General features: G+C 34.6%; 1 protein-coding gene across 1 annotated transcript; it reads right to left on the bottom strand.

Moving 5' to 3' along the window:
* Positions 1-2,924: 2,924 nt before the first annotated feature.
* Positions 2,925-12,836, bottom strand: LOC129790551 (putative inorganic phosphate cotransporter). Its single transcript, XM_055828109.1, has 5 exons — positions 12,436-12,836; positions 7,444-7,815; positions 6,551-6,696; positions 5,980-6,093; positions 2,925-5,675 (listed from the first exon to the last, which is right to left on the bottom strand). Exons 1-5 carry the CDS (start codon positions 12,467-12,469, stop codon positions 4,821-4,823), a joined length of 1,521 nt encoding a protein of 506 aa, XP_055684084.1. The 5' UTR covers positions 12,470-12,836; the 3' UTR covers positions 2,925-4,820.
* Positions 12,837-13,593: the final 757 nt, after the last annotated feature.

The raw sequence follows: 13,593 nt of genomic DNA, 5'->3' as shown, positions 1-13,593 counted from the left end.
ATGGAGGCTTATGCAGCTATCACGCGAAATGTTTTTCTTTACTTTTCATCCTTGTTTTTCCAGCAATTCTTCGTAGATCACTAGACCAAAAGATTTAAAAATAAAGAAGGGTTGGGGGGAGAATTAATAAAAATAAAAGATTTTTTTCTATCATCAAGAAGTACAAAAAGAATTTAACGTTTTCTTTTAAATTTTATTATTTTCATCATTTTTCAGATTGATTTTTTTGCTACAAAAAACACAAAAAAAAATAAACATTTATTTTGGGAAATTTTCAATTCAACAAATAAAAATCACAAAACAATAAATATTTCAATTAAATTAATTAAAGGAAGTTTAGTTTCAAAACAGTCTCTGACAAAATACAGTCAGGTATTGATTAACGTCGCATGGGATATACTCTTTCCACGCATTATTATTAATGGGTGGAAAGAGTATATCCCATGCGACGTTAACCAATACCTGAGTGTATAAAGAAAATTCTTTAAAAAAAATTATTTAAACTAAAAAATCACAAATCAAAAATATTTCTTTAATACTTTTTAATGAAATAAAACAAAGAAAGAATTTTTTGATATATAAAAATAATAAAATTAAAATTAATTGAAATAAAATGATTGTAAATGAAATTAATTTGAAAAGCATAAATGAAAATTTTAAACATTAACCAATCAATGCTGATTTAACAAAAACTTTTTTTTACTTCTATAAACAGACTAAGGAAAATGATTTAAAAGAAATCAAAGAAAAAGTTTATTAAAAAAATTTAAACTTGAAAAAAATCCTAAAATAACATTTAAACTAGGCAAAGCAAAATGATACGCCCCCTAAACCAATTTCAAAGTCTTAAGAATTTAAAAACTATTAATAATCTAATTTTTTTCCTGGTATTTAACAAAAGTTTCCCATATGTAGCTTTTACATAATACACAATCAAGCTTTTAAGAGCTTTGGTTCATTTCCAAATATCTCTATTTTTGTAATTATTTTCTTTGCATTTTGCGCTGAAATATTTTTGTAGCAATTTCTGATCTCTTGGCTCTTTGGTACAAAAAACCGTGCTCTTTACTAAAATTTCCGTAAACTTGACTAAAATTTTAGTAAAAAAAGAGGCTCAATCCATTTTCGAAGCGCTAAACTTTTCAATTTGCCTCAACAACGTAATTTTATGCAATCAATTTTTTTTTCAAAATTATATTAATAAAATTAAATTAATTTCAAAGGAAAGTTTTATTTTAAAAAATTTCTTTTTTAAGCATTTTTTAAGTTGTCAAGAGCAGCATATAAAACAATTTGTTTTATGTTTGTAGGTATACATACATTTTGATATCATAAACATACATACATAGTGTATGTAGGTAATTGAAAATAATGTTGAGTATTCAATCATTGCGTGATGTGGATGGGGCTTAGTGTGGTAGTGGCATTAACACTCACTTTTCGTGATGCTTTGTGGTGTATGTTGATGACGCCATTTGGCCCCACACTACGTCAAGAGAAGACGAAGCATGTTGTAGCGGCTGTGAAAGCTGACTGAGAGAGATTTCATGCGGTGTGGTGTTGCTTATGGTTGCCTGGTAGTTGAGCGAGACAGGTGGGACTGCCTCAACTTGGCCATCTGAGACAATCAACACGCCCACATTTATACGCTCACTTGCTGTGCTACCACGCTGTGAGCTCCAAAAATTATGAATCCTACTTCAAAGCTCTGTTCTCATTATCAAAGGGAGGTCCTTTTATAATTTAATTTTCTCTTTTATATATTTAGAATATTTAAAAGAATTTAATTTAATTTTTTAAAATAGTTCTTTTAATTTTTACTTCAAGGAGTTTTAATGTACAAAAATACGCACGAGGGGGAAGAACTCCTGGAGGGTGGTTGCTGCTGTGCAAGGGATGTCCTGATGGTGCCTTGTATGCGGGAAACTGGAGCTGAATTGTGGAAGCACCCCATTTTGGCGTAGAGACCACCCCCCTGGGTTAGGAGGCATCAAACACACCCTCTCGGCATATTTTCCCTGGGCCCGGTTGGCGCGAAAAGCTCGCACCCTGCGCACACCACGCGCATTCTCGGAGGATTGGATAAGGGGCAAAACGCAGGGGTGTCCCTCCACCCACTGGGCGCACCCGTAAATCTGTCAGCCATCCCCATGCATTCTGGTATCCTGTTCAAAAAGCACCATGCGTCATTTTGACTGACGTTTTTTGGACAGCTGTCAATCTCCACGGGCCAACATCGCGCCCAGGCCATTGGGAGGATGGGATGTGTGTCTCTATCTCCGGTATCAATGTCCCAGAGGTCACGCGACACAACTCCACGTGTGAACCTGGCATGTGGAGCTGGGATGGGGATGGGGAGGGGGGAAGACAGCATAGGGGGAAGTGGGGTGGGGGTGCGGTGTGGCGCAACTCCCGTAGGGATCTTTGGGTCATTGGGCCAGTAAACGGCAGGGACAGGCACTCATGGGTTGACACTATCTCGACGAGAGAGTGTGTGCGAGGAGATGCTGTTGGACGCGCCACCCAAAAAGGACTCTCCCCTCGCGCGCGCTGGAGCTTTTGCCCCACCAAAGCGTCGTCGTCGTACCCAACACAGCCATTGATTTCTTTCTCTCCGGACGTGTAAAATATCGCATAAAAATGTATGTGGAGCCAAACAGCGCAGCGCTCCCCACAAAGTCTGGCAGCCTGGTACCCGTGTCAGCTCACACTTTCCCGTCGTTCGAGTGTGCGGAAGACAGATGGTTCCCACGGCGTAGAAAAAGCACATCGCCCCTATCCCGTCCTGTTCCCCAGCTCCGCCATAAACTCTCACGCCCCCTGACAAGCAGAAGTTTTTTTTTTCATGTAGTTGTATACAGTAGTCAGTGATGCTTCCCCCCCCCCCCCCACCCTGTAAAAGCTTCAGCAACAACACACATATGTAATAGAGAGAAATTCCTACATATATTTCATTCATTATAGTTATATATACAATTTCTCCACACAAGAGTTGTATACAATACAATAATAGAATTTTCTAATACTGCTGCACAACGCTATATATCACCTCTATCTACCTAACTATGTATGTATTTATTACATAAATGCACAAGCATTAAATTATTTATTTCAGAGCAAAATTAACACTTTTTTGTGTTCCCTAATTTACGTCATATCCTTGAGCTTTTAAGTTGTAATAAAGGACACTTTTTTTTGCTTTTCGCATTGGACTTTGTCAGTACGAATTTATTTGTTTTTTATTTAAAGTTAAGTCTTTGTTGGTTTTTTTTCGCGTCACAGTGGCGATTTGTCGTTAAATGGTAAATGAGCACAGATTAAAGGTTTAAGCATAAGGCAATGGTACAATGTAATGGGGTTGTTGGTACAATGATAAGCTCAGATTTTTTAAAATTAATCTTACAGCATGGTTTGATCCCTTGCAAGCTTTACCAGAATTGATTCAGCCAATAAAAGCTTTTATTCAGAACATAAATTCGTTAAATTTTAAATTATTTTCGGTTTTTTTTAATGATTACTTCAATGCAAAAAGCTGTATAGAACAGAAAATAGAAGGAATTTAAAAGAATTTAATTTCTTCATTAAAAAAGTATTAAAAAAATATGATTTTATGTGAATTTAGTTAATCCATGGAAAAATCTTTTTAAAAAACATAAAAATAAAAAAATTCTCAAAGAAATAATCCTATTATCTAAAAGAAATTGTTTCTTGAAAATAATCTTTAACTTTGAACTTTGCAAACTAAAAGAAAAGAAGATTTAGTATTCTAAACACATAACAATCTTATTTTTGGAAAAACCTCATAAGCAATTTATTTAAATTTATGCTAACGACTTGTTTTACATTTAATAAATTCATTTTATTTATATCCGAGGTGGACCTCTAAAAGTTCTTCCGGGAGTCAACAAAGTTCAAAATTGAGACCTTTTTATCAGAGATACTTCAGAGGTTTTGCTCAAAAAAGGAGTTTAGTTACCATTGTGTGGATAATCATAATTCGATTAAGTAATTAAAACACGGTTAATCTTGTAGAGGATCTGAAAAAAAAAGAAATCCTCAGAAACACTTTTCATTTTACACTAAAATCAGCTGGAAAAGCCAGCAAAAATTGAATAAAAATATAAAGAATGACGTCATCTGTGTATTTTCCTTGCTTTCAAAGTTTCAAGAATTTATGCGATTTATGCTAATGTTTCATTCATGATTTTTTACTAAGAATTTTCATGTTTTATGCAGAGATAAAAAAACACAATAGTGACGTCATTCTTTACATTTTTAGTGAAATCTTTAGCAGATTTTCCCACCAGATCCAAATTGAGGAAAATTAAAAAATTCTTATTCTTTTTTGAACGTCTACACAAGAAAATTCTCCGTGTCTCAATTATTCCATCAAATTAAGAATTTAATCCATACAACAGTGAATAACCTCCTTTCTTAATCTTGAATGTTAAGAAACTGATATGAAAGAGTTTTCATTGTCAAAACCTTAAACCCCCAGTAAAGTCATAAAAAATCTTTAGCTTATCATTATGAATATTTTCTACTTTTTTAACTCTCACAGAGATCTCGTTGAAGAAAATTATCTCTTGAGATATTCTAGCCTATAAATACTATCTCTCCTTACGTCATTAGCAGCATTGGAGTGTCTTAATAATCCTATATAGTATTTAATTAGGACTTAATAAGCTATAAATTATACAAAATGTACGTCTCATGCGTCGGATAAAACGTTCCGACGACATGTTGGCTTTAAACCTAAATGTCTCTGTGCTCACAGAATGACTTTTGTGAATTTTCATTGAATAATGGGGAAAATTTAACTAGTACGGTTTATTTAGCATCTCCTCTTTGAGGGTTAAATCATGATTGGTTTTCTTCAACTCAGTCACTTTCTCGTCCTCCTCATCACCATTCTCGACGGATTTATTCAGGAGATGGGGCGTATTCCATGGTTGAACATCGCCTGATGCCCAAATTGAGTAAACCACCGTTGTGACGACGAAAATTATGAAGGCAATCCAGAAGACGAGACGCCATTCTGTTATACTTCTGTTGGGCGTCATGACGCCAACTACGTAAGGTGCTAAGATGCCCGTAATGGCGCCAATTCCATTTGTAATGGCCATCAGGGTGCCCGCGTAGTTGGGACTCAAATCAAGTGGGTTAACCTTCATGCCGGGGTAGAAGGTACCCATGATACCCATGGCAATGGTAAAGAGTGCGACAACGGGTAAACGATCGCATCCAGCATATGACGCTGCAACGATAAAGATGGCGGGTCCAACGGCTGCAATACCCGTGAACCATTTTCTAGCTGCTGTAATGGAGAAGAACTTCCTCGCAATGAGCCAATCACTGAGGAATCCCGTGAGGATGGCTACAATCCACATGAGAGCATAGGGCAGTGATGAGTAGAGGCCATTTTCCTTGATGGAGAACCTCAGAACGTCGCTCATGTATTTCGGGAGATCCGTTACCATGATGAAGAAGCCCCAATCGTGACCAATTTGGGCACAAATGAGAGCCAACATGGGGCCACTTGTGAAGATGGCCCGCCATGGAGTTGGTGGGAGGGTTTTATCACGCTTAAGACCACCCAGCTCCTTATTCAGGTACTCCTTCTCCTCGTCCGATATGAAAGGATGACTGTCTGGATTGCTGTAGCAAAGGAGAACCTAAAAATTTAAAAGAAAACGATTTTTTTGTTAAGTTTCCTAAAACATAAATATTTAATAAAAGATTTTTAAGCGAAATATTTTTAAAGAAAATCATAAATCATGATGATAAGTTCATTTTATGATTCATTTTTCTTTCAATAGACAATAAAATTTTCATTCATGTGGTTAAGCGGCTCTTGATAATAATTTTCTTTGAGAAGTTTGATAAAAATCTCAACCGTGACCGTAATAATGTGACAATTTTACAGAAAAAAACCACAATCATTGAATAATTTAATAGAAAAAATCTTCTGATACTTACAAAGAGCACAAACCAGAGTACCCCAAGTCCACCAAAGAAGTAAAAGACAGATGCCCAGCCATCGATATTATGCAGCAGGAGACCAGAAATGGAATTTCCAAGAATTGTTCCCACCTAAAGAGGAAGAAAATCTTTAAAAATAAAAGCTTTTCCAAGCCCAGTAACATGATTTTAATTAATCACATTAACTGATGGTTTCGACACCTCATCCATCATCTATTTACCACCCACACGGGTGAATCTAATCACCAATAAATTGGCCACAATAAAAATCTTATCAGCTGCAATCGCGTGTGTCGTAAATAATAACTTTTCAGCCGCAATTTTGCTTGAAACATTTGAAGAAATTCTGAACTTGAATCTCGTGCCGCACGGGAGTCTCTTGGACGGCTATCACGATGTACAATCTAATTGTTATCCAGGAAGGGGCTACAAGTCCCTCCAAAGTGGAGAAATTAGTGCTTTGTTTCCAAGATAGATGATTATTGATTCTTTCGAGTAGTATCACATGTTGCTGATAAGAATTTTTACTTTTTTTCACTGAAGATGCTTCAAAAGATGATTTTCTTACCAATCCACCGCCAAACACGAGTGCCCCCAATTTACTACGCTCACCAAGGGGAATCCACTGGGCAAGAAGAGCCGAAAGAGCTGGGAAGGTTGTACCCTCGCCTAAACCTTCCAGGAATCTCAGGATGATTAGGGCGGTAGATCCACCTGTAATTTAGATAAGAGATTTTAGAGATTATCTTCTAAATTGAAGCACTTGATGTTTGACCCCAAAATTTCATTGATTAAAATCGTTTTTTAAAGAAACTAGAAAAAAAATTAGAGCAAGGTTTCTTCTTTTTTATTTTGCCGAATTATTTGGTAGAAGTTCTATTTGTGTAGAGAGCACAAATAGGAAGGATTCTTAGCATTTTTTGCTCATTATTTTTAGCTATAATAGAATCATAAAAAAAATTGCAACAAATTTTTAATTTATTAAGAACATTGACCGATGGCCTTTTTTCTAATTATTTAAAAAAAATAAAAATGAACAAGTTGAGCTAGAATCTCGACTAATTGCTAAACTAATTTTTAGGCTCAATCATTTTTTTTATTTTTTATGAGCTATAAAAATATTTTCTCATGCAATAAATTCATATTCAAATAAATTATAATGATTAGTACAAATCTTTTTTAATTAAATTCTCTTTCTAATGCCTTTTCCCAATAATTTTTCCTCTCAAATTAATTAATCAAATTTATAGTTTTTCAGAGGAAATAATAAGACAATAAAATATAAATTTTCTCCATTTTCCCATAGAAATTCCCCCCAAACTTAAGGTCTCATATTTTGATCAGAAAATTAAGTTTTTAATCAGAAAATTCTGCTTTTAACAGAAGAATATTACTTTTTTTTTCATATTTTCTGATCAAAAGCACAATTTTCTGATTAAAAGATTTGATCCCAAAACTTACCCCATTCGATGGTAACGGGTGTGATGAGTGTGAAGATTGCCGTTGAGAAGATTCCCAACGAGAGTGTGTACTTCCCACCAAATTTCTCAGCCAGCAGCCCTCCAGGTACATGCGTAACGACGTAGCCCCAGTAGAAGGCAGACAAGATGAGTCCCTGAAGTTCCTCACTCCATTCAAATTCCCCGCCACCGTCTTCATCGCCACTTCCTGGTGGTACTGGGCAGTATTCTCCTTCTTCAACCGTTACATTCTCATAGTTCTTCTTTACCATCTCCGTGATGGCCACAGAGAGGCAAATTCGCATTGTGTATGCATTTGCAATGGCCAGGAAGCCCATAATGGACAAAATGACCCGCTGGGGTATGAGAAAAACTGCAAAGGAGTTAAAAAAAAAGAAAGAAATGTGAGAAAAGTTGGGAAATCCCCACGTTGAACTAAATTGTTTCGTTGCCACGCTTATCAAAAACACAAGTAGATGATATCGCGAAATAATAGGCTCTTCGCACTGTCCCATTAACACCCAACTATTTAGTATCAATAAACAAATAAATCATTGGGTTGTACACAGCCCAACAAATGATCAGATACAAGATATCGACACCATCGCACCTCATTCATGTTTTATTATTGGATTTTTTTTCTTCTTCTGCAATCACCTCCCGTATCAATAAAACGCGATTATGTATTAAATTTTCCAAAGTCTTCCCATATCTCTGCCTCTAAGCTCATGCAGTTAATAAGTGTTTGGAAATTCTTGGGATTGTCTGCTTCTGAGCTAAATAACAATTGTCATTTAATCTTGTTTTACAAGCCATCCATAAAATCCACAAAGGTGACAAAAAATTCCTTCAGGTGTTGTGTGTAGAATATTTTCAAGAAATCAAGTATATTTACTTTGAATTAGAGCGATTGGATAGAAAAACTAACAACAAAAAATATATAAATGTTTTAAATATTTGAAGAATTAATTTGAAATGTCTGCAAATAAATTAATTTGTTTAATAAATATGCAAATATGGGATGAATACGTTTTAAAAGCTTTTTTTTATTAGCTCACCCGTTGCCAGAGTTTACTCAATAATAGATTAAATTCTTTGTAAAAAAAATGACAAACATTTTAAGGAAATAAATTCTTCCTTAGCAACTTCACAATTCTCGAATTTAAAATTTAAAACGTGCTTAAAAACCATAAAAGATAAACTTTCAGCAAAAAGCGGTAATCCCGCGATTCTACGCGGGTTTTATTTGAAGTTTTATGCGGTTCATGACTCATTTCAAGTGTACGCTAAATTCCTTTTGTTAAATTGTTAAAAAGAAGAACTTTAAAGGCAAATTTAGAGCTTTAAAATTTAAACAAAATTCCCCATACAGTCCTACCCCGCATAATCAAGTCGAGGTTATACTCCTCTTACGCATTAAAATTAATGGGTGAGAAGAGTATAACCTCGACTTGATTATGCGGGGTATGACTGTATTAAGGAATTCAATATATCCGACAAACAATTGAAACCTATTAAAAATGTCTCTTTACAAATCTAATTAATTTCCGCTGCTTAGATAAAGGTAAAGAGCGTAAGAGAGGATGTAATAAATTTGCTTGCACACTATATTAAAACTAGATTAAACTAGATGATCGTTGATGAATTTTTTTTGCAGCTAAAGTTCTCGGATAATTAAACATTTGTGGAGCTTTTTATTCATCCAGTTTTGAATTATTATTTTATATTAATTTCTTCTTGTGTAAAAAGGCATTATTTGGTTGTCAGAAAGGAGTTTATTCATTCTTATGCTTTCATGACAAATTTTGATGATTTATACGAGACATTCTGAAGTCACTGTTCATTAATTTCATAGCAATTAAGGGTGAATTAATACAAGAGCACTGATAAATTTTCTTTAACCCTTTCGTGTCCATTGGGTCATACGTAGACCAAAGCATGAAACATTTTATTTTTTCAAATTTTATTTAATTTAATTGTTTTTTTCCAACTTAGAAATGCGTTTTCACGAAAATTAGGCCAAAGAAGACGTTCTGACTGAGAATATCCATAGAATAAATATCGTGAAAAAAGGAGCACATGTTTCACGTGGACGCGAAAGGGTTAATACAAAACAAGGTAGCAGCAGAGGCAAGATTTATGATTTTCCTAAGGAAAAATTGTCTTCAAATTCCTCCCAAATTTTGAGCGAGAAAATTTAATCAATTTAGTCTAATTTCATCTCTCAAACATGCCAAAAGTGAATAAACTCCTTTAAATTCTTTTACAGCAAGCATGTGAAAAATTAATAATCAAAAAAAGCCGCAAAAGCTCTCTCATCAATGAGAGATGATTTAAAAGTTGCCTTTTGAATAAGCGAAAGAGACCACTAAATGAGTTTCCAGTGTGATCTGGTTTCCAAATTCAAATTAAGCCTTTCTTGGGGCCACAACGATTGGATGCTAAAAGACTACAGCGATGTGGTAGAAGTCAGTGTGTGAATTATGCAAAATAATTTCACACTCTGCGTTACATATAATTGGGGCTTTTTGTCTGCCATCATCGAATTACAACACAAACTTGCTATAGCGAAAAAAAAGCTTTTATGGCGCTGCGAAAAGCTTCTTTGAACCATTTTTTCTTTCATTTAATTAAATTTTATTTGCTTTTAATGCAAAATGTTTTTTTAAAAAAAATTGAATGAAGGTGAAATGGGAGCGATAAAATGTTTTATGTAGGTAAGAGAATATTATGTTGGTATTGTTTAGTTCTATGCTTCTATGCCCTAATTTTTAGTTCCCCCTCAGGCAGGTATCGTGAGGCCGTCTAGAGCGTCGCGGTTGATTTCGTCATATCGCACTTGCACGATACCCTTGAATTTATAAAGCTCAAAAGTACCCAACAATTAAGAATTACGTTCACAGATTTTTTTTCTATTTGCGTGAGCTTTTCAGTTCATCGTGGAAAATCTCATTGTTTTCTCCAGCAGAACAAATAGTGTGTGTAATACATATAGATTTCAATCAAACAATTGTATTGAATTAGTGCCAAGAATGCCGACGATTAATGGGCTAGTTTTGTTTATCTTGTTCCCAATTCTTTTGCGGAAAAGACATCGCGTTTCCTCTTTTTTCCCTTCTTCTTCTTCTACCACCCCACCGAGCCCGCCCACTTTTTCATTTAATTTCTTTTGCCAATTTACCTTTTTTGCAGGTGCTAGGTGAAGTGAGGTGAGAGAAAAAAAAGCCGAAACAGCGAAAGTGATTAAATTCAGACAATAATCTACTTTTTTGAGACACTTCAAGAGCGCCTGCATTGAATTTTACTTTGAATAGAAAAAAATGTGGTACATATACGACAAAAAAGGTGAAAAAAATATTCAATTTGTCGAACCCCTTCTTTGTAAATTCTTTTAAGCCCGAAAAAACACCCACAAACACACGTTGCGCAAGAAGTGGAATTTTTAAATCTCTTCTTAATGAATTTTTGCAACATTGGCACGCGGCTCAAATTGAATTCTTTAAACTCAACAAGGTCACACAATATATTACTCCAAAACTTTCCTTTTCTCTTTGGGGACAAAAATTCTCCAATATTGAGACAAATTTCGCCATTAAAGCCCCACAAAGGTTTTCATAACACAACAAATTTTCTTTGAGTCATCCCTGGGTGATGTTTAGAAAATCCCACAATATTGTTTGAAATGGAAAATTGCAAATAAACAAAAATTATTGCACTTGCACGCAATCGGCAAAAAGAAAGAAAAGATTCTTTTGAATGAATTGTAAAAAATAGAATTCAACGAATCTCAGAATATGCAATGGGGACGCCTGGTGAAAGCTCCGGGTTTGTATGGATTTTTCATGCACATAATAGCCAAAGAAAAAAAAGCATAACAATTATGATCTTTGAACTTGAAATATTGCGGATCAAATAACTCGGCAAGTTATTTAATTTGTGCCTTTTGTTTATCTTTCTGCAATAATTTGCTTGGAAGATTATATATGTGAGATAAAGTAATATTTTGTAAATTCTCAGGACTGAATATCGTCACGATTGCGCAATCTCTCACGGTAATTTATGAAAAAAAATTCATATAGCTTAAACAATAAATTTCTAATCTCTTATCGAATATATAAATCGTGTTTCATTTCCATTTCTCTATCATATATTAAGATTAATTTTATTATGAGATTTTTTTCTGTTTGATTTTTTTTAAACTTATTTTTGAGATCTCTTTTTTAAGTGATTCTTATGAGAATAAAAAAAGCTTCTTGATTCTTGTTTCTTTCAAAAGTGAAGGATCTTAATTTAATTTTACAATACAACAAACATTTTATGAGCCTAATAAAATGGAAAACATCGACTGTCCAATTATATAGAGTTGAAAACTACGAGCATTCACTGTTATCTATCATTAATTCTTTTTATCGTGCTTTTAAGCTTTACGCTAACTTTGGAACTTTTTGTTAAATCCACATAAAGTACAAATTCTACTTTTTTCATTTGACTTCTTAACTTGCTTTTAATTTTATATTTTATTCACATTTCTTTTGTCTTTTTGAAAACTTCTATTCTATTCCTTAAAGAAGAAAAATCTTTAAAGATTCATTCTCTAATTCCTTGATTTTTTTTCCTTAAAAAAGTTCCGAATAGAAAAATTCGTGATTTCTTGAAAATCCCAAGAAACTTTCTTGGCAAATTTATGCGATTTTTTTCGGTGGCAAAAGACACCAAAACAAATGAGAAAAACAAGCATTTTAGATAAAATCAGCGTACATAAATTAACTTTGAATACGCAAAAGCTTGATCACACTAATCACGTGATCCTAAATCATTGAATGATATTTAATTCGCTTCAAAATGAGACAAGAGAGACACCCAAGAAGGTCACAAGAAAATAAATTTGATGAATCGGATGAATCAATAAAAGTTCCCAAAGATTTTGCCAAGTTTGCAGTAACTTTTAGGAGATCTTGATCACTTTGAAAGATGAATAAAAACGATCACTTACACCGTGAAAGTGTCAATCGCCATCCTGTTAACATTTTTGCACGTTAATTTAATTTCTTAAGTCACTGTGAGTCCTTTCACAATTTATTTTATTGGTTTTTTGCACTATTGCGCGATCACTTCCAATGAGTGATCTTTTTTGGGTTTTTTTGCGGGATTTGGTGGTGATTTTTCTCAAATGATCACAATGCTCAACCACCCGCACATTTCCACTCCCGCACACGCAAAGTCAATGCGTTAGAAAATCCCGCACAGATGAGAGGAAAATTAATCTATTTTCTTCCCTCTCTCACTCTCGGTATTTACTTTAAACAACCTGATAGGAGCGAGAAAAATTAAATAAAATGTATACAAAAATGCGAACAATCCAAAAGGTAGCACAACTTCTGTGGGAATGAGAGTCGCGATCACCTGTTGTGGTGCTTTTATAGGCGTTTCGCCGAACTCCAACACACAATTGGAGGTGATGAAGCGAAAAGTGAATTTTATAGTTGTTCACTTCTCGAGTGTGCTATCGGTTGCAACGTGAAGGATGGGCAATAGGCGGTGTTGGAGAGGAGAAAAAAAATTGGTATTTATGGGTTTGACTGATAAGCACCTTCGCAAGTAAAGTACTTTATACAGAACCCCGCGCGAAAGACACTTAAATCGATTGTCCGGTGGAAAACCACACACATGTGAGAGATTTTCGCGCATCTCAACGATTAATGAGTCACAGCGGCTGAACACAAGGCGGTTGTACCCCACAGGAAGAACAAGATCAGGTGAATTGGAAGATTTTTGAACTTTTAGCGCGCACAAGGTCCCATCGTGACACTAAAAGAAATCTCTGCGCATCGCTGGGGAAAAAACCGAAACAAGTCTGATCGTCATAACTTGAGGCACTCTACCTGGGCAGAAGCACTTTCTTCTCGGAGTGATCGTCTGAGTGATGGGGAGAATCCCCAGACTGTTGGCTTTTTACTTAAAATTATTCTCACCGCAACGTTACAAGTCCCAGGAAAAACGGAGCTTTTAATGATTTTCTTTCTTTATTTTTTTTCGATGTGTGATAAGCAAATTAATTATGTATGTACACAATTTCTTTATTTCTTATTTTTTGTTTAATTATTTCTTGTTTTATATTTTTTTTCTTACTTTTTTAGGGGTGTTATTGAAG

Source organism: Lutzomyia longipalpis, chromosome 2, assembly GCF_024334085.1.
Source record: "Lutzomyia longipalpis isolate SR_M1_2022 chromosome 2, ASM2433408v1".
NCBI classification, from domain to species: Eukaryota; Metazoa; Arthropoda; class Insecta; order Diptera; family Psychodidae; genus Lutzomyia; species Lutzomyia longipalpis.
Note: the sequence above shows the minus strand (reverse complement) of the source record. Positions and strands in the feature narration are given on the sequence as shown.